Genomic DNA, 26,468 nt, shown 5'->3' on the forward strand with positions numbered 1-26,468 from the left:
AGGATTGGAGTGGAAGCAGAGGGTGCTAAGAATCTCTGGGTATGACCAGTCTAGCATGCAGAGAAACTGAACTTGGCCTATTACAACATAAAAGCACTCATCAGAGAAGATAGGATATTAGAGCTGGAAAAGGAATTAGAAAATGCAAATTGGAACATCATTGGTTTGGCTGAAACAAGAAATGAATCACTTATAAGTTATCAAGTGTAAATCTTCTGTATACCAATGGAAACAGTGAAAAGAGCAAAGGTGGTTTTTTTAAACCACAAAGATATAAAAAACAACATTTTGGAATTCAAAAGTACATCACCAAGGGTGTCAAGACTACTTCTCAGGATTTCTAAGAGGTACAAACTAAAGGTTATAATGATTTATGCACCAACATCGAGCCATGATGATGAAGAGGTTGAAGATACGAACACCGAAATGGAGAGACTCCTAGATGAACAGAAAACTCACTACACTAACCTTAGCATTAAAGTCCCTCATTATTATGAGGGACTTTAATGCTAAGGTTAGAAAGAGACAAAACAGTGCAGAAAGGTAAACTACAGGAAATTTTGGAACTGGTGAAAGAAATGAAAGAGGTGAAAGATGTGGAATTTGCAGAATTTCGAGGAATGTCAGTAATGAACATTTTTTTCAAGAAAAGGGTGAACAGAAAGTGGACACGGAAGAGCCCAAATGGATTAACAACTAATGAAATCGACTTCATCCTCACTAACAGAATACATATTGTGAATGATGTTACCATCCTGAACAAGGTAAATGTTGGAAGTGATCACAGACTGGTAAGATGCACACTTGATACAGATGTAAGAAAAGAAAGGAAAAAATCTGATTTGAGGAAATAATACGAAGGTCTTTGATACAAGAGGAGAAAAAGCAGTATGTACTGGAACTTACGAACAAGTCTGAGCTTCTGCAGACCTTTCAGGACCAAGATATCGACGAGGAATACAACTTTCTGAAAGTGATAAAGCCCAAAAAACCTATAGGTAAAAAGAAATCCAAAGAAAAAATTAGTCAAGAAACACTTATCATGATGAACCGAAGACAACAAATGAAGAGAAAGATAAACAATGACAAAGATAAACTTGAGTATACTGAGTTATGCAAAGCCATTAGAGACTCAGAGAGGGCATAAGAAGATTTAACACGAAAAGTAGAACAAAAATTAAGGGAAAACAAAGGACTTAAATCAGCAGCCATGAGCAGTAATACAGAAAGACAAGTGATACTGAAACTGATGAACAGTGATGGTGTACTTATAAATAGCAGGGAAGGCATAATTCAAGACTACTATAAAGAATTATATAAGGAGTGAGGGAATGATGCTAGCAGTAGGGACGTTGGATCACACGTAGTATCAAATTAGCAACACATACGACATACCCTTCCTGATGAAGTAGAACATGCATTGAAGAATCAAAAAGCCCTGGGTGAAGATGAAGTTACTGTAGAGTTGTTAAAATTGGGAGGAAGAGACATGACACAGAACATGTCAGACTCTTCACAAAATACATTAGGAAAGGTATGATGCCTAAGGAGTGGAATAATGCAATCATAATTTTGCTGCATAAGAAAGGTGACAAATTAAAAATTGGAAATTAGAGACCAATTAGCTTGTTGTTTCACATCTACAAGTTGCTCACAAGGGTCATTACTAACAGATTAGAAAGAATACTTCATGATAATCAACCAAAAAAGCAAGCTGGCTTTAGGCCAGGATTCTCAACTATGGATCACCTTCACGTAATATAGCAGCTAATGGAGAAAGTAAATGAATAAAGAACACCATTATGCCTGGCATTTGTGGATTATGAAAATGCATTTGACTCCATACAGCATAAGGCAATGTTTCGGGCACTGGAAAGAAAAAGGCATAGATACCCCATATATTATGATTTTGAAGAAAATATGAGACTGCTACCTCCTTTATATATAGACAAAGACAGTAGCAAATTTAAAGTTGAGAAAGGAGTTCAACAAGGAAACACAATATTTTCAAAGTTGTTTACTGCTGCCCTTGAGGAAGCTTTCAGAAGATTAGATTGGGGGCAGAAAGGAGTCAATGTGAATGGAGAGTACCTACACCATTTACGATTTGCAGATGACATTGTGATCATAAGCCATGAACAAGTATAATGATGAACAAGTATGGCACAGAAAAGGATATAATCACTGAAGGAACAGTAACTGAAAAGGTGGATTCATATACTTATCTGGGACAAGTCATTAGCTGTAATAATGATAAATGGCTGGAAGTCAGGAGAAGAATAAATTTCAGATGGATAGCATTCAGGAAATATAGTCACATACTGAAGAGCAATATACCAATTTGTTTGAAACAAAATAATGAACCAATGTATACTCCCCACCAAGAATGGAACAAACTATATTAGGAATCAGACTGCTAGATAAGAAGAAAAACTCATGGATTAGGCAGCAAACACAAGTAAAGGACATTCTTATCAAAACTAAAGAACTGAAATGGACTTGGGCAGGACACAGCTTGAAGACATGACAACAGATGGACTAAGAAAATAACAGAATGGTACCCAAGAGGAGCTAAAAGAAAACTTGGAAGACAACAACACAGATGGACAGATGAAATTCACAAGTTTGTGGGTAGTAAATGGATGGCCATCCACTTCATCCTGCTGTGGACTGAAAATGGCTGATGATGATGACAATAACTGCTAAATGATATTGCTCCAAAAATTGTATTTTTTCATTGTGCAGCTTAATGAAAATGAAATAATGAATAGACACTTGATGGTGCTATGGCACACAATGCAGAGCATTCCACAGATTTACTTACAGATGTGTCTAGAGACAGGATCATTTCAGCTGGGATTTAGCCACCAAGATCACCTGACTTTACACTGTTCAAGTTTTTCTTGTGAGTAGCAGTAAAATCTGATGTTTATAAGGATAGTCCTAAAAATAGCGACGAACTGAAAACCTCAATATAAAATTACGTTACTTAAATTATACTGAAAATGCTAATTGACAGTGTTTGACAATAAAATTAAATGCACTGCATTATATTTACAAAATAATGGAAAATACTTTGTCTTTTGCAATGTTTTATGTGAGTATGTTAACCTTTAAATAAATTAATATGAAATCATGGTTTGTTTTTATTTTATTACACTACTTGTTTAACAATGCCAAAACTGGTTTCAGTGCAAAGACTTTTCTAATACCATGTATAACAGTTAGCAGTACATTAGAAATATCAAAATATTTCTAACATGCTGCGACACACACTTCAACTTCTAACCATCAAACTTTTGAGGATGAGGGAGGAGAATTAATTTCTCTTGATTTCTTCAAGATGTCAAATAAAAAAATACACGTAGTATCAAATTAAATAAAAAAATTGTATCAAATTTTCATCAAACATGTTTTATAAACATTTATCAACATATTTGATGAAAATCTGATACAGTTTTGAAAACATGTTTGATGAAGTTTATCAACTGATAAACCCAACACTAACACTTTTGCAATTACCAACCTGCAGCAGTTTACTTAAAAATAATTTTAATACATATTTTATATTAGTTTATTATAAATATTATGGCAGTATATTAATTTACCAAGTACACTTTACTTAATAATAATAAAAACATTTTATAATTAATACACAGACAAAATTTCAAAAGTATGACCAAAAAATTGAGATGCAGTCTAGAATACAAAATAAGAAAAAAAATAAATGTCGTACAGGGTGGCACAAAATATGCTGACCATTTTAAAAAAATCAAAACTTTTTTAATTCTTTTTAGGTTTGTAATTTTTTGTTTATCTTACAGGTAACCCTTGGAGAATTTAATTATGGAGAGGTACACAACTGCTCAGTGGACCAAAATAGTTACAATGTTCTTGGAAAACAAATGGTCAGTAGTTCTAACAAGAGGATATAGACAATTTTATGATGTTTGCAAGGCACCGAGTAGGAACACAATTTACACTGTGGTTCAAACTTTTTAAAAAAGGGGAACTGTTGCTGATGTCAGACACACTGGAAGACTTTGTAATGGTTGATCAATGAAAAACATTGCAGGTGTACGGGAGTGTTGCAGATCAACCCCAAACATCGACCTGCAGCAAATTTTGCATAAGGACTTGCGTCACTTTCCGTACAAGATTCAATTAGTCCAAGCCCTTCTTTCCGAAGACAAGCAAAGACATCTGGAATACACCAGTGCCTTCATAAACCTCGCAAAAAATGATGAGGATAGTCCTAAAACTGGAAAAGGTTGATGTTCCACAAACATTACAGCCCCGTATAATGTTGTCTGAAAAATATGTTGCATCTCTACTTGGAAAACTGCTGGGATTTATATTCTCGGTAACTGGAAGGTTGCTCTGGATATTTCTATTGCTGGCAATAGAACTGTCACCCCTGTCCACAGCAAAGGAATGCTTGTCTAGATCAACAGTTTTGGCCAAACTTAGCTTTCTTAAATTTTCTTAAATTTGATGATGGGCAATGAAGCACATTTTCAGTTAAGCGACTTTGTTAATAAACAAAACTGTTGATTTTGGGGCAGTGTGAACCCAAGAATAACTCACCAGAGACCACTGCATCCAGCTAAGGTAATGGTTTTGTGTGCCGTAACAGCCAAACGCATCATTGGACCTTATTTCTTCGAGGATGATAATGGTGTTGTTCAGTCAATGGAGAGCACTATAGGACAATGGTTGAAAATATTTTGATGCCAGAGCTACCAGAAGACCACAATATGTGGTGCCATGGCTCACACCGCTTGAGCCAGAATGGACCTCCTAAGGTAGCATTTTCCCAATCGCATTATTTCGAAAAATGGTGATGGGAGATGGCCACCGTTCTCATCGGATTTGACTGCCCCGAACTTTTTTCTTTGGGGCTATCTCAAGGATAAAATGTATGCTAATAACCCTTAAACCATGGAGACCCTAAAATCTCCTGAAACGCTGAGAAATGCCATGGAAAACGTCGTGAGAAGAGCACATGTTTGCAAGCAAGAAGGGGGTGGTCATTTGGCTGATATTATTTTTCACATATGATGTAAAAAATTTCCAAGAATAAAGCTTTCATTCACCATTTAGATAGTTCATTTATTACATTTCGTTCTAAAGTTACAGAGAAAACAAACTGTTCAGCTTATTTTGCACCAACCTGTATAAGCATGTGTCCAATTCTGAATGTTTACAGAGTAAAAGGTGTTCAAATTTCAAAAAATGACCATGGAGTTTAATCATAAAAAAAATAAGAAAATAATAATCAGCAAACAGGCAACTAGTATGAATTTTATGTTACTAGACGCATGTCTGATGATTCTTATTTATCTTTTAATATTCAATACTGCAGATAGTTTTTAAAATTCAATTCAAGAACTGGACACACTTTTATAGGATCTCCATCCCACCCATATTTTGTGCCCTAGAATGTTTCAGAATTTTTTAGCACATATTTTTGAAACCCTTATTGCACAAACTGAACATTGTAATCAGGTCTGGAGGCATAACTAAAAAAAGATCATAGAACTTCTAGCAAGGGTGCACAGAAGGACAACTAGACTGATTGGGAGTGCTGAGGGTTGTCCTTATGAGGAACATCTTAAAAGATGTGGACTGCAAAGTCTGGAAACTACTCTGTGACCTGACAGAGTTGTTTAATACCCTTAAATGAATAAGGAGGTACTATTTTCACATAGCAAGTAAAACAAGGGCGATGGGACAAACAAAATTTCAGAAAGCAACAAATTACATCTAATGAAATTCACTCTTGGGTAGCATAACATGTTACTGACCAATGGAATATGCTGTCCCCAAGGTAACTGAGGTAGAGTCTGGCAATGTTCAGGGCAAAAATTGAGCATCACTTTTTAGAAACAGGCAAACTATGATTTACTCAAAGGGTTTTTTTTTTTTTTTTTTTTTTGGCTGATGCAGAATGAGTTTGCTTCCTTGCATCATTTGGCCTGATTAACACTATTATTCAAAAATGTTCACAATTTTCATTTAATTACTGAATGTGCTTGTTAAAAAAAAGTAATAACCAATGGGTATTTTTTTGCTCCCAATTTACAGTTCCTTAATCCTTCAGTGTCCACACAAAAAAGTGAAAAGCAGGAATTAGGGGTGCTGTTACTTTGTAGTCAAAACCCAATTTTTAAGAAAAAAAGGAAGAAAAGAAAGAAAGAAAAACTTAAATGGTGCCTTCATAATTCTATATGTAATTCTGACACTATACAGGACAATAAGTATATTTATTAATATATTATTTATTAGTAGCATGTTTTTGATGGTTGAGATTGCTATTTCCCAACTGCCTCAATTCTAACAAGCAAAAACAATTGAAGTTAAATCCAAGACTAAGGAAAAATCAAACAGAAACAGTAACAGCAATTTTGTATACATAATGGAAAGATCGTGCTCTCTCTCTTTTATATGGCTATAAAAAATAATCAGTAATGCATACCAAATATGAGACTATGGACTATATTAGTTCCTACTGAACTAATTCTAATAGATATTGTAATATTAATATTTAAATTTTACTTGTTGTGATGAGCCAGGTCCAGCAGTGAACCAATTGCAAGATTCATACTACAGTATAATCTTAATACAAATAACCCCAGGGGCTCACATTGGTGAGTATGGGCTTGGCATACCCAGGGTCCTGAGCTAGATATCATCATTCTTCTCTTTCTTGGTGATTCCCTTCTACTTCTCTCTCTCTCTCAGGGTAACTCGGGTATTTTTTTTTTTTTTTTTTTTGGCTGGTGCAGCATAAGCCTCAGGCTTCCTTGCACCATACAGCTAATAATAATAATAATAATGCAGTTGATGCAAATTCTTGTTTATACAGAAATACATTGTTCCCCTGCTAAAGGATAGGCTTTTCTGCACACAGCTAAATAAATTTGTTTATTCTCAATATGACTGGGGACATATTGAGAAGAGTTTACAAATGTTTACAAATTCACTGTGACTGCACACAATGAATTCTTACTGACAGCTAAATTTTCAGTGACCTAGTCATAATGGACTGCACATTTTTTGGGTCAGTATATGGGTTCATACCCACAACCTTCTTACTTATGATCAGGCACACTAACCACTAGACTACAGCTAGCCCTATTAATTTGTTCATTACAAAATTTGTTTAATATACATCACAAAGTCCTTTTTTTTATCCCATGAGAAATAAATTATATGTAATTTTGTATTGTTAATACAAAGCTTGGTACAATCCTAATTAGTTTAATTTATCCCTCACTTGCTATTTGAGAAGTCCTGCAATGGTGGAAAATTAAGTAAAGAAAGAATTAAAATAAAATTTAGGGCTAAAGTCTCAGGCCACGGAATTTACTAGACACACAAGTTAGTGCAATGCATCAGTTCTATACGTAGTAAATCATCGAAGTTGGTGAAATGGCATTATTTTCATTACATCTCATATTGTGCATACCTTCACAATGAGTTGCCTGTCATTGTTATTTATTACTTGACTTGTTATTTATTCTCAGTAGATACTTCCACCCATACAGCCATTTCAGGGCTGTTTGGCCCTTCATCAGGGGTAGGTAGGTAGGTAACAACTGACAACTCAGTTATGAAGAAATAAAGAGAGAACCACTTTGCTATTCTGTTATGCAGCAAAGCAGATGGCAGGACGAAATTGCACCTACTTGTGACTGCAAAATGTTTCCAAGCCAAGATGTGTTAAAGTAGTTAACCAACTTCTATGCAATTATGAGACCAATAGCAAGTACTTGACTTGCAGTCAAAATATTTCAGTCTTGGTTATTGAAAATGAAACAAAGAATGGCTTTGGGATGAGAGGTGGGGAATATTTCGGCAATTCTAAATGCCACTGTACAGTGCACTCTGCCTGATTTTGAACGTGCATCAAGAAATGGCAATTTTACAAGATGGGATTCGATGCTACAAAGACTTGTACTCTGAGAAAAAGAAGAGATGACTTCATGAAATACCTAAATAAACAGTAAAGCTGTTTTCTCATCTCTCATGATGTTACCTTTTCATTAATAAAATTTTTGCAATATTTTTTATTTCAAATCCTTTTGTCTATCAAGCGCAAATTGTTTATAGATTTATTATAATTTGTTTATAGACCATTTCTCTGGTACGCATTCATTTAAAACCCATTATAATTATACCTCGATCAGCACGGTTTCCCATAACACGGAACAGTTTCAGTACCAATTATCAGTGCTATGCGGGGTATTGCTGTAATACAACATACATTCATATATTCCAAATATCTTCTTCACTTAAACTGTTCAGTCGCAAAGCTTAGAAAATATAATTACTGGTCAAATAATGTAAATTCAAATAGTCTGGATTTAATTTATTAAACTGAGATTTTTTTTTTTTAAGTAAAAGAGGTGATGGAGGCAGTAATTTTCAGAAAATGGGTTAGGCTATTTGGATTAATGGAAAGGTAAATATGGATAGTACAAGCAAGGCAAATTAACACAATTTATAGATCTGTTATATGTTAATATAACAGATCTGAATTGTGAATTTTTAGCCTGTTTGCAAGATGAAACAAACTTATATAGGGAAATAATTCATCCCAACTTGAAAAGGAGTCAGTGGGCTATGTCACTGACAAGATTTAAAATTCGATCTTTCTGTAACAGTATCAAGTAGTGAATCTTTTTTGAAAGCAGCATATACAGTGAGGAAGTAATAGCTAAAATCCTCTTAGCTACTAGACTATATAAAAAATCAAACTATTATTGTTTTCATTTTCATTCCTGTTGCTGTTGTTTGTTTAGGGATATTAGGCGCATCGGCAACTATAGCCATAGTGCGCCATTTTCATTCCTACACAAAATAATCACAAAAACATTGCTCCCTCTGCAACATAAAAAATACATTTCTTTTTATGTACTAGTACCAATTTCCCTACAAGCAAGTGTTAACTCTGAACAAATCTCAAATTCAGCCTACAGAGGAATATTGTTTCCAATCCGAAGTATCTCCCTGGCCTCATAACAAAATTCTAAAAATCCTTTACTACCCAAGTCAGTAAAATCAGTCAACCTGTCTCTCAAAATCATTCCATTTCCCCATTCCACAGATATTAGCATGTCACATGCCCCTCTATAATTCCATGGGCACTGTCTCAACTAGAATCTATAATTCTTGTTCCTCCCCCTCCCCAAACACAGCATCAAGCAAGCAGCATATTCTCATTGTTGTTGGTTTAGGGATTTATTAGGCGCATTGGCAACTATGGCCATAGTGTGCCACATATTCTCATGATATGACTCTGAACAAATTGAAACTTACTTTTAATTTCATTTATACCTATGCCTTCCATTCTCTGGAATAATCTTCATCCATATGTATTTCTGGAAATTACAAAATAGAAAAAGTCCAGTGTCAACAAGTTTCACCTCTTTCAATCTTTCATGTTTGAGTTAATCACAAAAAATACTGTATTATTTAAATATTTTGACATTTTCCCAGTTCATATTATGTGCCAAATAATGTCGATGTAGACACCACCTTTTTCATGAATAATGCACCTCCACATCCTGTGAGATATGTAGTGCAGCATTACATGTTATTTTGGCAAAAGATAACTCAGTGCCCCTTCTAAAATTTTGTTGTTTCTGTGATGCATCCTGTTTGATGGTTCCCCACAAAGAATTACAAATTAAGACATATCACTCACACATGAGCAATGGCCTATCCACTTATCACTGAAAACTGCCAAGGTACTCGCAAACAAATTTTGTAATGGCCTGGTGTCATAACCTACTGAAAACAATCTTGCCAAGATACATACTAGCATTCCCACTATAGCTGACCAATTTCTCAGCATGGGCAAATAAATGTGCTCATCTAAAACACTATTCAATCACATGTTGTATTTCAACTGTGATCCAAGTTCTTGTGAAAATTTGAATTTTCTTTACTGCAGATGTGAACATTCCTTGAAAAGATCCAACAAATTGCACATTCATTATTAAAATAGAATGCTGCATATTTTGGAATTGTGTCAAAGACTTCAAGGTACTGTGCACCGGTTTTCTTTCTCTTCTGTATGGCACTGTCACTCTGAGTTCATTCATAAATAATAGTTGAAATTGTTTTGGGCCAAGATAGTTTTAATGTTGTGCATTCTTCAGGAACTATGAGTTTCAAGGATAAATTCCAGAAGGGCCTTCTTAGGCAATCATTCCAGAGGTATTGCAACTTCTGCAAGTGTGGATGGTTGGTCTGGCCCTTGCCTGTCTTTAAACACTACCCACTAAAAACAGCTCCTATTCCCATCTGAAGGTCATCTTGGGAAGGGCAACTTTGCAATTCATCTCAGAGTTCTTATATCTTGCTATTGCTTACTCTTTTATGAACTCACAGGCCCATTATCATTCACTCTTCAATGCTGTAATCAGTCTGCCATTTTTCAAATGTTCCTGAAATGCAAAATAATCCAGAATCAAAACACAAAGAAATTAAACTTCAAAACTGGGTAGAGAGAAAATATAGAACAGAATGAATTAATATTGGACTTTTGATGCACGCTTTAATATGAAATGTTATTAGTAAATACTTAAATTTACTGACCTTTAAAAATTCCCTCAAAACTAATTCCAGCTCAGAAAATATAAACTGCATAAAAGATGGGAGGGATAAACTGTGTTAATAATTTTATCAGAAAGGTGCAGATAGCATAATATTAAATTTTGATAAGCTTTACAAATGACACCACTTCAGAATGCCCATCACACTACAGAAATATCCTGCAAATCCCACAAGTATTATATATTCACCAACAATATAGAGTCATTTCTGCTATAACATGTATTTTAACATCATGAATTTGCTCCAACATGACATGTATTAGAGAACAATGTGAATATATTGTGATTTTCGTGTTGGCTCATGTACGATTTCGTCTGAGAGTAACAGCAGGTGAACGCAAAACCCAGCACCAAACTGAATGTAGTGACCCGCGTAGCAATACACACAAGATTATGAAGCTTAAAAAATGTCAAACGTTTCTCAGCTAATTTCCTATTTACTGTAGTTATATTGGTCGGAGGCACTGTTGTCATTCACTGTATTCGCAAGATAACAGGTAATATAGTAGGCTGACTCACGTTTTCAGGAGCTCACATTTTTCTGTTCAAACAGAAATTTAATGAGGTGGGACAGCGTGAGCAGAGGAGCACATTTCTGGAAGTCACTACCATAAAAGAGTAAAAACAATTTGCAGCCCCTGGTTTATTGGGCTTTTCTGTTAGTGCAGTCTAATTATACTTTGTAAATTAGTAAATGGAGACAGTAAATTCTATCTTATTGCATTTGTGATAATATCGATAGCTGGAATTCTGCAGGTTTTTACATTATTATGGTGAAATGTGTTTCCCCTTCCATGAAATCTTCAAACATAAAAAACACAAATAAATTTTCAAAATATTCTCTTCATTCCTAATTTTTAGACTTCGTAAACTTGTTACTCCATATCTCACTTGTGCAATTTGTGAGTGCCATGTTCGTCATTATTGATTGCTTGATCTTTTTTACTGTTTTAAATTTTACTGTCCAGAAAGAAAAAAAAAATTCAGTGAACAGAAATATCAATTAGTATGCATATATTACAGTATTCATTAAGCTATGTAAGTAAACGTACAGTCTCCGACTAATACAAGGTATCTTGTCAAGATAAAGTGCTATATTTACTGTAATATTTATTTATTTATTAGAAATTTAAGATGTTTAAACCTGTGTTAGCAATTTTATTGGGTTTCTAACTTTTTTACTGTTTTACTTACCAAATTGAACATTTTTTTTTTTTTTTTTTTTTGGGTGCTCTGTCCCTATCCCTATTTTTCCCATAAACCCTGTTGTTTTTAATGAGCAAAATACCATAACATGGAGATTTTTAGGAACACATGCACCATGTTAGAGCAGAACTGACTGTATATAAAAACAATCCAAATACTAAAAATCCTCTTCTAAACTTTCATCAATATCAAAACCTTCTTTGTCATTTAACTATAAGCTACTGTTATAAAAACCCTTTATGGATTTCCTTTAAGTCTTAATAAATATTCTCACTTATTACCTGAATAAATTCCAAAACTAAAAGCAGCAATTAAAATCCATAGAAGATACAGTATATGTGCATCAAACTGAACATCCTGACAAAGAATCAAAGTGGTGCCCATCTGTGGTGGTGTTGTTGTGTGTTTAAGGTAGTTAACCCGGCAGTGACAATGTGCACCCCACAAGGACCTTAGAAAATTTATTTAATCTGGGTGAGTCACTGGTTGTGAATTTTCCACTGCCACTTTTAGTACCTTCCAAATAGCATCTCTACTCACATGAACTCCTATATGGATTAATTTTTATTGCTGTTCACTTTCTAGAAATCATAATACTCTGTGAAGGTACATGTTGTAACTTGAGTATGCTCATTGTGGCTGAGAAAATATATCTTAACAGAACACTTTAAATCAAAATGGTAAATCATATTTGCATTTTGATGTTTGAATTATTACATTAAACATTTTGTGGCTTATTATTATACTACAAATATTGAAACTGTTAGAAAGTCAATATATATTATCTTTTTTTTTTATCTCAGTCAAAAGTTATGTATTTTGTTATGTTTGTGTAACTATTACTCTTTTTTTCATTTAATAGTTTTTTTTTTTTATTTATTATTATTTTAGCAGCAATTTACATATGAAGAACAGGAAAGATTGTTTCTTGAAAGTGACGGAAAATGATGATGAATCTTCTGAGGATGAGTCAGAAGTCTAGGATGAAATCATCAATTGAGCTACAAAAGCATTAGATGCAGAAGGAAAATGTGATAGTTAAAGGAGCAAGATGTGATAGAGATGCAGAAGACATTGATTGAGCATCCCATTCTGGAAAAAAAAAAAAAAAAAAGATTCCCACTTCATTCAGAAGGATGGTTCTACAGCATGGAAAAAAGACCAACCTAAGAGAAATGTAAGAAACACAAAAATCTAATACTGTAATTCATCTGCCAGGGACCAAAGAATATGAAAAGCATGCCAAAGCTCCTATGGACTTCTGGAGTTTGTTATGTGATGATAAAATTTTGGACATTATTGTTGAGAATACAAATAAATATATAAATGGCATGTCAGTCAATTTTGAAAATAGAAATTAAAGCACTCTTGGGCCTGCTCTATACATTTTCCATATCCCTTTTTCCACTCATCAGGCTGTTTGAAAGCTAGTCGATTGAACTGATGAGCTTTGGGTGAGAAATGGCACTAGCACAGAGCTGTTTCTGCTCACTATGTCACAAGCATGTTTTCATTTTTTTACTCAAAGCCATCAAATTTGATGATCTGTAAATCAGAGATGAATGAAGAACACTTGATAGACTAGCAATAATATAATAAGATCCCTCCTGGATATTTTTGTTGAAATTATAAAATATGAAAATATACAAAAGTGATACACAATATCAAAGTATGCAACAATAAATGAGAAACTGGAGGCCTTTGGGAGAAAATGTGTATTTTGGCCTTCTTTTGCTAAAACGATTCCAGTAGTATTGTTGAAAGGTTGGTAAAACCCTGGAAGTCACAACATTACTGGTGATAAATGGTTTACCAGTTTTCCACTCATCAGGAAGCTTCTGACAGATCACAACCTCACTTACATGGGCACAGTCAGGAAAAACATAAGATAAATTCTGCTAGAGTTCTATTCTAGAGTTCTCCAGCCTATTTGGGGTTCCAGGAGGAAGTCACCATTGTCCTATGTTGCCAAAAAAAGACAAAATGTTATTCTGACATCTAGTATATACCATGAATTGAGGAGTTAACAGGAATTAAACAGCTGAACAACACTTAAGACATAATTCAACTTTGAAAAATATCCCTTGTGATACCAAAGATGTTGGGAAATCGTGGAATAGAAAAAATGAAAAATGTAGAAAAAATACCAGAAGGCATACACAAAAAAAGTGCCATTAATGTAGAACCAAATGCTATTCCAGTAGATTTCATTGCAAGTTTTGCCTAAAATTTCTGTCTGAGCCATGCAGAATTGTCACATATGTCATATGATTACAGGCTTAAACAATACATATAATATTACATACTCATTTATTTACATTCATTATTTTTTTATTTTACTTATTTCATTAAAATTAATGAAAATGTAAATATTAATTCAAATATGTAAATACTTTACTTCATAGTATAAGTATAATGTAGAGATCTGTAGATATTTGAGTTTTGTAATGATTAACAGTTTCATGCTTATTTTTTTATGGTAACACATCTTTAAAATTTTAAGCATAATTAATAAACTTTTTATGTCATTAATTAAAAATTTTTAATTATTAAAAAATAAATTTAGTAAGTATTACGATCCGCTGCTAAAAGATCAAGCATTTATATAACATAAATACAAATTAAAATAATAAATAGTTTTTCAAATGTTAAGGTTTAAATTTTGGGATCTGTCAGGGACAATGTATATCATGACACAAAGCGCACACTGTAACTGCTGGGTTAAACAGATAATTGTTAGACGGCAACATAAGGAAATGAAAGAACATAGAACGTATTGAGCATTATAGTTCTGGTTCATACTATCAGAGATCATTTGTGAATACTTTGAGGTACTGTCATGTTTGAATTTTTAAAATCAACTCAAATCATTTTCCTTTTGTGTTCTAATTTTTGGAATAGGCAAAAATCACATGGTGCCAAATCAGGAAATAAGTCGGGTGCAGAACAATGGAATTGTTTTGTCAGACAACAAGTGATATGTGACAAGAACATAAAACTTCTTGGTTTTATGTTCTTGTCACTGCATTTTAACAGTGACACCGTGAAAAACAAATTATGATATCATCTCTTCATTGTCAAAAAAATGCAAACAATATGACCTTCGTGAGATTTTGACTGCAACACTTTTTTTGCCTTACTGATAACATTGTTTTCCATTGGGAACTTTGGGTCATATATACACCCAAGATTCACCATCTATTATAAATTTTGTAAAATGCAGTCTACCATATCATCAATCCAATCAATGATACAGGCTTCATTACGTTTGACTGTTTTGGGACATCGATGGGTAACTACTTCTTTCCTTATCTTTAGGCAAAAAGATTCTTTCATAAAACCTATGAAGCCAATTAACTCTTTTTTCGACATAGAATCAACTCTAAATTGTAACAAGCATTTTATGTATTTCTGTGGATGACTTTCCCAGTTTATAGAAAAATTTACTCTGCACATTACTTTCAAATTTTAACATTTTCAGTATGCACAACAAATGGGAAAAACAAATGTTCACCCATAGCATATAACAAGTTAAAACTTGGCATGTGAATGCACAAAAGTTGCCACTAAAAGCCCCATTCACAATTTTTTAGATATTACTATGTATTCAAGAATTATATGATCATTCACCAAACTTTTTGATCAAATTTCATATATACACATATAAGGTATAATCAGAAAGTTCAGCAACTAACTTGAAAATGCAGTGTCACAGTGAGCTGCGACTTGCCACAAAATGTTCAGTGCCCATCTAGACATGGTAACAAATGAATAACCCATTTATCGGCAGTCTGAATTAGTAAGAGTTGAGTAGAAGGTGTTTTATGTGTTTTGTCACATTTTAAATAAGTGATTTTACTGAGCAGTGATTTCAGAACAAATTCCTATCAAATTAAGGAAAGTTGAACAGAAACCCACAAAATGTTAAAAACAGCTTTCAGACACATGCTACATGTTGTTCAAAGACTTGTCAGGGCTGCCTGTCCAAAGATAATTCTCACTCTGGCCACTCTTCAACTTCAAAATCCAGAGATTCAATCATGATCTCATATGTCAGGATTTCTGAGCAAGCTACTCCTGATTCATACTTTGTTTCTTCCATCATAACTTTCTGGTGATAAATCAGGAGTAAATGACAAAAACAATGGCCTACTCCACTAAAACTTGTCTCCAAGGTCCAAATAAGAAAGACCTTGATCACACACGAAGGTTATGCTTATCTTATTTTTCGAATCATGAGATATTTCTATTATTATTATTATTATTATTATTTATTTATTTATCATTATCTGTTTATTTAAACATAAGGTTTTTGTCCCTAAAGGACAAAAAAAAAAAAAACTTCCTGAAATGTATGGCCAGTGGCTAAAAATCATTGATTGTCAAGTAAATTATATATCCTAAGTTAAATAGTTTCAGCGCAGCAGTGTTCCCGCTTGGATAACTAGTGCACACCTGCATTATTAACATACCCATTAGAAAACCTACTAGCAATTCTAAAAACTACAGCTATCTAATACACCTATAATGCCTTTTTTAAATGATTGTTTATGGAGGTGTTAACTAAGTTAGTATTGTCTGAAAGTAGGAGGAAAAATAGTGATAGCACAAAACTATGATAACTAGCAGATCTGCAGGGATCTCAATAGGTAATATCACATTGTTCTTAAACAGTATAGGACCATTCACAAATCTCACAGTGGATAGGGAGAACTTCAATTTTTAGTTTTGCCACTACATGTAACTGTTAAAAGAACACCATGACCATTCACAAATCTTGCGGTGGGGTGGGCTCAAAATCTGTAGTTATGTCTGCATAACAATAGTAACTGTTAATATTTATACTATTACCATGGCAACTTGAGCCACAAAACATCAGTTTTGTATCTGTGCACTGTGAGAGGCTGTTTTTTTGTAGGATAATAAAGCCTGAATGAGGGAACTCTGCACCTCCACCTCAAACCAGTTAAATTATTCCTTAAAAGCACCTCAATAAGAGTCTGGCAGAAAGATTCAACCCTGACTTTTTCTAATTGGATGGGAGCCTCACTTTTATTTTTTATCATTTGCCCATGTAATGGAGAAAATTTTTGGCTTCAAAAACATTAATTAACAAATAATGCACTTCATAGGAAAAGATCAGAATGCACCTTTTTTAATAAGAAGTCATCAACGTACAATAACATTAGGAGTGACACAAGCTTACATCCAGGGCTCAACAAATATGGTTGCCATAGCAACTAATATTTTACAGTTCACTTTAGTGGTTATCACGATGAACTGCCAGTTCTTTGTTTTATGATTACTGTTGTCTGTATCTTGCAAGGAATTGGAAACTTTAAACGACGGTACAGTATGATACTCTCAGTACAGAAGCTAAACTGTAAACGGCATTATTTTAAACAAAGGATCTTAGTAGTTGAAAAATATTACAAAAAACAATAGCCCAATCAATCACATCAATCTTTCATCACGATAACACGAAGATTAGTCACCCTGAGAGCATTTTTTAATTAGGTTTCTTATTCAACATCAATACTAAACACTATCTTTAATTGAATGAGAAAAAGACAACCATATTATGTTTGATTTTTCCCTGTTCTGCATACATGTGCAATAGTCTTAAGTCAGAGTGATCCAGTAATTTATCACCTCTTTTGCTTTATCAATTTGATGGTGAAATTGTGTGCCAGTAATAGTTAATATATCATTTAAAATTGAGTTAGCAAATATACTAGAAAATAATAGCGAAAGCTTAAAAAGCGGTACTCACCTTGAAATTAATCTGCGATGGTTTACTTAGGTAGCGTGGTTAATGTTTACGTTGAATTGTTAAATTGAAAAATTAAAAGGGAGGGAAGTAAGTAAAAGTTGACTGAGTTAAATGGGCGCAAGGAAACAGAAGTGTACACATCCAATCCTTGGTTGTCATCGAAATAACATTATTATTATTAACATCAAAATAACATCGTTATTTCGATGTTAATAATAATTAACATCGAAGGATTGGATGTGTACACTTCTGTTTCCTTGCGCCCATTTAACTCAGTCAACTTTTACTTACTTCCCTCCCTTTTTTAATTTTTCAATTTAACAATTCAACGTAAACATTAACCACGCTACCTAAGTAAACCATCGCAGATTAATTTCAAGGTGAGTACCGCTTTTTAAGCTTTCGCTATTCTTTTCTAGTCTATTAACACGGTACTTGAAGATTTCTAAAAATTTCGTGTTAGCAAATATATTAAAGTTAATCGAATAAAGAAATTTATAAGCTTTTAATTTTCGCCAAGTTTAACTGTCAACAGACCGTCCAATAACATAATGTGAGATGACCGATATCAGATACCTTGGAAAGTTGGCATTTTAGGAATCTGATGCTCACAAGCAAAACACTAGTATTTTCATCTCATCACGTGACTAGAGAATCTTGCTTATACCACTGGATGTACAATCTGATGAAATATAATACTGTATAATGAATATTTGCCAACCTTAGCAGTAGTTACCAAGTCAATTTTTTTTTCCTGACTAAACAAACAATTTTTCATATCAGAAAAGGCCTTTAAATAAATACTAGTGCCAATGTCTAAAATATGAAAAATATGTCTATAGGAAACTAATGAAAAGGCAAATAAGTATATTCCTAGACGAGACTTATTGCAGCAAAAATTCTAGTTATCTGAAAAAATTTTTCAAGTTATTTTCCCCCCTTAATTTTTCTCCACAAAATTGACAAATTTAATTGTAAAAAACAAACTATCACTTGAATACATATATAATAAATCCACTTATGTAATGCATTATGAATGAAAAAAAAACAAGAATAAATATCATCCACATCACTTCTGTATGACACCAACAGTCGAACTGACATGATCAAGAGCATCGGGAAATGGAGGGTCACAAATCAGCTACACTCAGCCCAAACATTATTGAGGGGACCCTAGATTCTGATTCCAAGCAAAAGTCAGAGAAAAGCAGGCAAGTCAGCCTGATGAGAGTGTCTGCTTTATGGCCTGTGCTGGTTCTCAACACCTCTGGATATGAGGCATAAAATTTTCACTGTGAAAAAGTAAACTTATTTAATAGCTTATTTGTACACATTTTTTTTTTTTTGGAAAAGTTTTTACATCACATCAGTTGGTTGGTGTTATTACAGAAGGAGCAAGAAAAATCTACTCAGCATGCTTCACTATTTTAAGACACACACCAAATTTACTTTTTTTTTCCCAACATGCCTCATTCTTTAAATTTTTATTTGTATAGTCACTCAATTTAACTTTCCATAAACACACTTCTCTGTACAGTTTGATTACTTGTGTAATAAATTCTTTAGACATTTTAATAGCAATGCACAAAACCAGAGACAAAGCATGAACTGTCCATTAGCTGAGGGTTGTTTTTGTAATGATCCAAGTTATCACATTTTAAAGATAAGGAAACTAATTTCATCATTAAATACCAACTCTGAATCAAATAAACCTTATGGTTTGCCAATCGTTTTGGGTATCCAGTTTTCTCTCTGACTGCTCATTGTGGGTGATGGCAGAAGACTAACTTCTCCACTAATGCTGGTCCCCAAGGTTCAATTCTTTCTCCCACTCTTTTGCTCTTACAAGAGGAAAACAGTAAGAAGTTGAAGCTGCACAAACAGCTTCAACTTCTTAAATATCCACTAATTCCTTAAATGCTGATCTCCAAGTAATTCTCCAGTGGGGCAAAGATAACTTAGTTGATTTCAATCCTTCTAAAACTCAGTCCTATCTCAGAAAAAGAAATCTTCTAATCCTATGCTTATCTTTGATGACAATACACTGATTTCTAGGCAAGATCATATATTTCTATTGGGGATTACCTGATTTTTAATCTCTCTTGGCATAAGCACATTACAAATATTGCTTCCTCTGCATCTAAAAAACTGGCTTTTCACTTCATTAGTGAAAAGCTCTCAGCATTACTTTTCTTCCAAATAGCTGTTCACTCTCCACAAATCAGTCCTACCATGAAATATTGTTCCCACATCTGGGGCGGTGGCCCCAAAACCTTTCAGGCTTATAGATTCCATTCAAAGAGGGCAGTTAGGTTAATTAAAGACTCATCTCTAACAGAGTCTCTCCACTCTGTCTCACAGACATTCTGTTTCTGCTGCATTCCTTTTCTATAGATACTTCCATGGGCACTGTTCTTCTGAATTGGCTTCTATAATTCCTACTCTCTACCAAAACAGTCCAAACACATGCCACAGCCAGTCAACATCCTTTTACTGTCCAACTTCAAACTCACAAAACCAACCTTTCATCTTCTTCGTTTATTCATTCAACTGCCATTTTCTGGAACAACCTTCCTTCATACGTATTTCCTGAAAATTACAGTCTACAGAAGTTCAAGTCTAAGGTCAACACGTTTCTTCTTCTCAACCTTCAACCCATGCACAGCATTTAGTACTATAGATTATAATACATTTTGTGTTTGGGGTTTTCATAAAAAAAAGGAAAAGAAAAAAAAAAAAAAAGAAAGAAAATGAAGAGGAGATAATATGATAAATATATACTATGGAAACCAGAGGCCAGTGAAGCATTTGATGTCCTTCAGATCACTACTGGATAGGACAAATCACAAAAAGAATTGAATGAAGCTGATTTACTTGCTTAAGAAAAACAGAATCTGTGGATTAAAAAAGCCTATGAAGCAGCAGAACAGTGGTGGCAATTATTTTTAAGCTATATAAGCATGTATAGTATATAATGCACAAATAATAAATGCAAATTACTGTAATTTTCTCTAATTCATTTTCCTGCTCCCTTTAACGTAAATAGAATGCATTATCTGAAATGGCCTTGTCCTAACCATTCCAGATAACTGGGATTCTACTGCATTTGCAAAAATTTATTTACATTTTTATGTTCACTTTCTGAATGTGTATGTATACACAGAACGAGAATTTTATACATAAATCTATAAAAAAAAATTGCCTTATCAGTTATTTATTTATAGTGCAGGACAACCACACAGGACCAGTAAAGTTATGGAACATCAGTATCGTGCCATCCCACTGTTATCACAACACTGCAAGGGAACCAGAGAGAAAGAAATTACTGTTATCCTTGAAATTAAAAGAAAAAAAAAATCCCCAGCCCAAATAAAATTTTACAAGCAAAGTAAAACACTGCACTACAAACAACTAAGTAACATTAGCAAACTTAGTGCTTTATTATTAGTAGTAATTATAGTAGTATTAATACAGGTTACCTTTATAATAAAAAAAAAATCAATTAGTATTAGAAAAATAATGGCTGAGGCAAGCTGAAAATTACTAAGTATCATTTGCAAACTTAGTGCTTTAAGTTTCTTTTTTTTTTGATTATTAATAATACAAGCTACCTTTATAATATAATAAATTCACAAGTATTGGAAAAATAAAAGCTGTGAAACTGACTGAATTGGCAGATGGGAGGAAGATAACTCACCAGGCCTGGTATCCAGCTAATGCTGTTTATACAGAGAATAACAATAACTATAACACTAGCATGAATATAACATTCATTCCAATGCTATAAATGCTGAAACTAACGGGTTTTATTTATTAAAGACTTACATGAATGGCAACTGTTACTTTCCTTGACTCAAATGTGCTCACTCTTTTTTGGAAAACCCGAAAGGATTGGGCAAATCTGATAAATTTCGAAACCATCAGAAAAAAAAAAAAAGATGCTTTTCTAGTAGTCTGATTTTCTCTGGTGAACTGAATATAATATACTTAGACAAACAAAAATTAATAGATATGTGGCTAAACTTGAACAGATCTCAATAAATGGATATTTTATGCATTAGTGAAATGCAATCTCAAAAAAATAATAAAATTTGTCTGAATTAAGCCGATGTCGGAGCTTCAGTCTGTTTTCTTACTCACACACACAGTGTCCACGAAATAAACTTTATTTCAATAAGAAGAAAAGTTTCATAATCACACACGCACACACAATAGTGAATTCTTATATAAGTATACATTTGCACACTGTTTTCTTCTCCCTTTTTTTTTTTTGGCAATGGAGCCAAGCCTATGAGAAAATTGCAACTTTATATTTAAGATGTATAAGCCTATAGAGATTAAAGATATATTAACAACAATTACTTTTAACACTAAAAACTACAAGACTCATAATGATAAATGAAAGATAATAATGAAAATTAACAATTAAATTCCATTCATGTACCACAAAAATACTCATTTCTCAACAACAAAAGCAAATATACCAAAATTAATACCTCTAAACAAGATACAATAACAAACAAAATTTATTTGTGAAGTTTAACAAATTTAATGAAATTTGTATTGAAAAAGAAAAAAAAAAAAGAAAATTTTTGGTATTACACCACTATAAAAAAAATCAAATAAAATGAGAATATTTGTGGCACATTCAACACTGAATGGAGCAGTGCACATTTCTTTCTTCCATATTACTCTCATGGAAATACACACACAGCATTCTTCCTTTATGGCCAACGGTTCCGGCTTCCTTCCTTCTTTACCTTAAAGGGGAACTCCAATAGCAATATTTTAACTATATAGCAGAAAGGAAAAAGGGAAAGAAAAGGACAAGACACGCAGATTTTAATTTACCTTAAATATTTGTCTAATCTCAAAATTTAACCTTATGTTAATAATCTCAATTTTTTTGAGGGGGGAGAGGGGAAAGAAGGGCCTTCTATTTATTTGGGTGCAGGAGCCTTATTTAGATTTTTTGTCGTCAAAGTTAACCTTACACCTAATCTATCTGTATACGGGGATATTCCCTAAAGAAGATCTGTGTATATATTTTTTTAAAATTTGATACAGAGGACAGTATAAACATTAGATTAACCTGAATAACAGCTTCGCTGAAAATTATTACAGGCTTTAACATGAGGTGAAATACAATATGGATAGAAGTTAGTTTTTTACGAGTTAATTCCAAGTATAATCACTGAAAACACAAAAGCTAATCTGCTGATAAAGGCTAAAATAGTTAGGCCAACGAAATTGTAATTTTCAGTCTGGGAATAAAGATTGATGATAGCATTCACTGTCTCTCTCTCTTTCTCTCCTCAGCGACCACCTTCACATTCATTAGTCCAGAAGAGCTCAAGATCCAAAATAATACTTCCTCTCCCCCAATCTCCTCTCACACCATGGTCAGCTGCTCCCTTGCTCTCAATCTCTGGTTCAATATCCATACCTATAGTTCCAAGATGTAGTATTCTGCCTCCTCCAAAGTGCTCCTCCGGCTGTCGAATCGCCAGCATAACCAGGTAATGTTGCTGTTGTTGCTACTGCTTCTCCTCGTACTCCATAACCACGCATTCCATGATGGGCATTAGCTACACTTTTTGGAACAGCATTACTCACATGAATGCTAGTGCCCTTGATGATGTGATCTTCTCCACACAAACTCTGTGCTACCTCTGGATCCACAAAGGTAACAAATGCGAATCCTCGGAATGGCTTTGGGATGAAAACATCAGTTACTTCGCCATATTTTCCAAAATATTCTCTCAAATCTTCTGATGTTAAATCTTCGGTACACCGAGCAACAAATACCTTACGGCTTAATGCAGCTGCTTGCCCTTCCTTTGAATTCGGAATGTTGACATCACACCAACGACCATCAATCAAATGGCGTTTTGCTAGAACTTTAGCTTGAGATTCATAATCTGCAAATCTTATAAAGCCAAATCCCTTCGACTGTCCAGTCTTAATATCTTTCTTGACCTGTGCCATCAAAACTTCGCCATAACTCTCGAAATATTGTCTAAGTTCTTGCTCAGTTGTCTTCCAAGGAAGACCCAATACAATCAAATCTGTGCATTTTGTCTTATCCATTCTTTTAGTTTTAGCGGTGCCATTTTCAAGCTGTTCGTCCGACTTTCTTTTATTCTCTTTAGGAAAAACACAGTAGTATACATTATTTGCCCATCCATCATCCGGTGAATGTAGGCGCCCTTCAACTAATCGGACACCTCTCATTGCACCGCTTTCTGGATTTCTGTATTTCAATCCACACGTACCTGGAAACTGTGCTGATAATGTCGTCAAAAACAGAGTCCCATCTTCTTCACATGGAAGTTCGATCGGTTCTTCATTTTCATCCTCGGCAACTTGAATGTATGAACTCATTGTGATGCACAGTAATAAAACACTTAATGTAAGAAGTTCTTCAACAATGATTTTCAAATATAATAAATCACAAACCAGCAGACGCAAATCTTAAAATACTAAAAAATTCTTTGTCTCCGCCAAAATTCTTAGAGCTCAAAGCTACGCAAATATTACCCAAAATGCAATGCGAACCATGTATTGCTCGAACAATATAACGCCATCTATAAATTTCGTAGTTTTGATACTACCCAGAAATATTTATTTTTCCAGGTAAATGGCATTTGGAGAAACGTAATACAATTTAGGAACAGAAAATTCAATAAAATAAAGAAATAAAATAATCTTAGCTATTATATAATATTTTTCATTCATTAAAACCCGTTGTATAAAAGTGATGTTGGGCAAGCGACATTCAGTAGGGTGGTCAGACTTCCGAATGTTTGGATTTTTTTTTCGATTTTCTTCTTCTTTATTTTCGCCTTCTTCCCACGTTTATATGGGACCGGAATTCCAACTCAGCTGAGGTCTCACCCTCTTCCTCTTCCCCAGGGTAGGACTATCCATTAAGGCAATGAGGCACGTGCCTAAGGGGCCCCAGGCTTTGCGGAGGCCCCAAGCTAAGATATTTTCCTATAGTGTTCTAAAATAGATTAATGTTTTCAGTAAACATCATAAAAATCTTGATTACTTTAAGCGAAAATTTTTTCAAAACAATTATTACTTTTTAATATGTATTTTGAACAGCCCGGACTATCTGCGTTTTAAATAATGCCGCAATACCAATGGCTGTAATGAGCCAAGAGCGATTAAATGCATTATCCGTAATTTCCATTGAACACGAGTTTGCCGAAAAAATAAACTTTGAAGACATAATCAATAAATTCGCGAATTCTAAAATTCGCAAAGTCAACTTGTAAAAACAACATAAAAAATTATTCATTAAACTAAAAAGTTTTATTATTTATCATCCTTTAACCCTTTAACAGGCAGAAAAATTCCAGAAGTTCAAAAAATTCAAAAGTACAAAATTTCAATTATTTGCCACCTAACTTTTATTTTTTTTTTTTATTCTTTTTTTTATTATTATTATTTGGGGGCCCCAAATATAATTTGCCTAGGGGCCCCAACTATCCTTAATCCGCCACTGCTCTTCTCTATCACCTTCAACTTTTCACACCTCTTCCCGACATACTTGAAATGACTCTTGTACTCATTCGAATGAGTACAATGAACAATTGTACAGAGAAATAGAGTGGGCTAGTAAATCGGAATGTCTTATAATGGGGGATTTTAACTTCCCAGATATTGACTGGAACTTTCGGGTTGGTCACTCACACACTAGTCAGACTTTTGTGGATTTATTGGATGATTGTTTTCTGCACCAGCATGTTTGAAAGGCAACCAGAGAAGGTATTACCCTTGATCTGGTTATCAGCAGTGATCATTCGTGTATTAAGAATTTCCAGATAAAGGAACCACTAGGTGGCAGTGATCACAGTGTACTAATGTGGGATTTACTTAAAGATTTAATTACCATCAGGGGTAAAGGAAAGGGTTTTTGCTTCCGTAAAGGTGAGTACAGTGGTCTCCAACAGTTTTTAAATTCTGTACAGTGGGATAAACTGACGATGTTACCAACAGTAAATTCTAAGTGGGAAGCATTCAAGGAATTAATCATGGAAGCTACCAAAAGTTTCATACCTATTAAGAAATATTGTTCAAGGTTTAGGCCTAAATGGTTATCTAATGAACTAATGAGACTCGTAATAGAGAAGAAAAATGCATGGGATGCATATAAATTATCAAGCGACTCAGAAGCCTATGGCAGATATAAGCTAGTCTGTAATCAGGTGACAAAGGAGGTTAGGCAGACGAAGGCAGATTACGAGAAATCCTTGGCAAAAGATGCTAAGAAAAACAGCAAGGATTTCTTTACTTATATAAACTCTAAAAGGAAGGGGATAAATCTGATTGGTCCATTTGACATCGATGGTTCGACTGTTGATGATCCTGCTCAGATAGAAAACAAACTGAATGAGTATTTTGCATCTACATTCACACATGAGGAATTATTAAGGTTTGAAATGACCGAAGTTTATCAAATTGTAGCAGGGTGCTTAATGATTTTGTAATAACTGAGTGCAAAGTGGAGGAGAAATTGTTGAAGTTAAACATAAGAAAAGCACCTGGGGTGGATGGGATCTATCCGGTTATTTTAAGGAGGCGACAAAGCAAGTAAGCAAACACTTAGCCATAATTATGAGAGCATCCTTGGACCCAGGGGAGGTTCCCACGGACTGGAGATGTGCAAATGTATCCCCAATTCACAAAGGAGGATCGAAGGGTGACAAGAGTAACTACAGACAAGTCAGTTTAACATCTGTTCCGGGTAAAATAATGGAGTCACTGGTTAAAGATGCATTGCAGGATCATCTAGACAAGACTGCAGCAATAATTCAGACACAGCATGGGTTTGTTAAGGAAAAGTCTTGTCTGAC

General features: G+C 34.0%; 1 protein-coding gene across 1 annotated transcript in view; it reads right to left on the reverse strand.

Annotated features, from left to right (window-relative positions):
- LOC150088926 (TAR DNA-binding protein 43-like) overlaps positions 1-24,117 on the reverse strand; it is a 77,443-nt gene extending 53,326 nt beyond the window's left edge. Inside the window, exon 1 of the mRNA XM_090369737.1 lies at positions 23,051-24,117. Coding sequence (XP_090225863.1) covers positions 23,051-23,988 — 938 coding nt within the window. The 5' untranslated portion in view covers positions 23,989-24,117. The remainder of the gene's footprint in view (positions 1-23,050) is intronic.
- Between the last annotated feature and the right edge of the window lie 2,351 nt (positions 24,118-26,468).

Source organism: Mastigoproctus giganteus, chromosome 3 (assembly GCF_048544385.1).
Source record: "Mastigoproctus giganteus isolate SK-2022 chromosome 3, ASM4854438v1, whole genome shotgun sequence".
NCBI classification, from domain to species: domain Eukaryota; kingdom Metazoa; phylum Arthropoda; class Arachnida; order Uropygi; family Thelyphonidae; genus Mastigoproctus; species Mastigoproctus giganteus.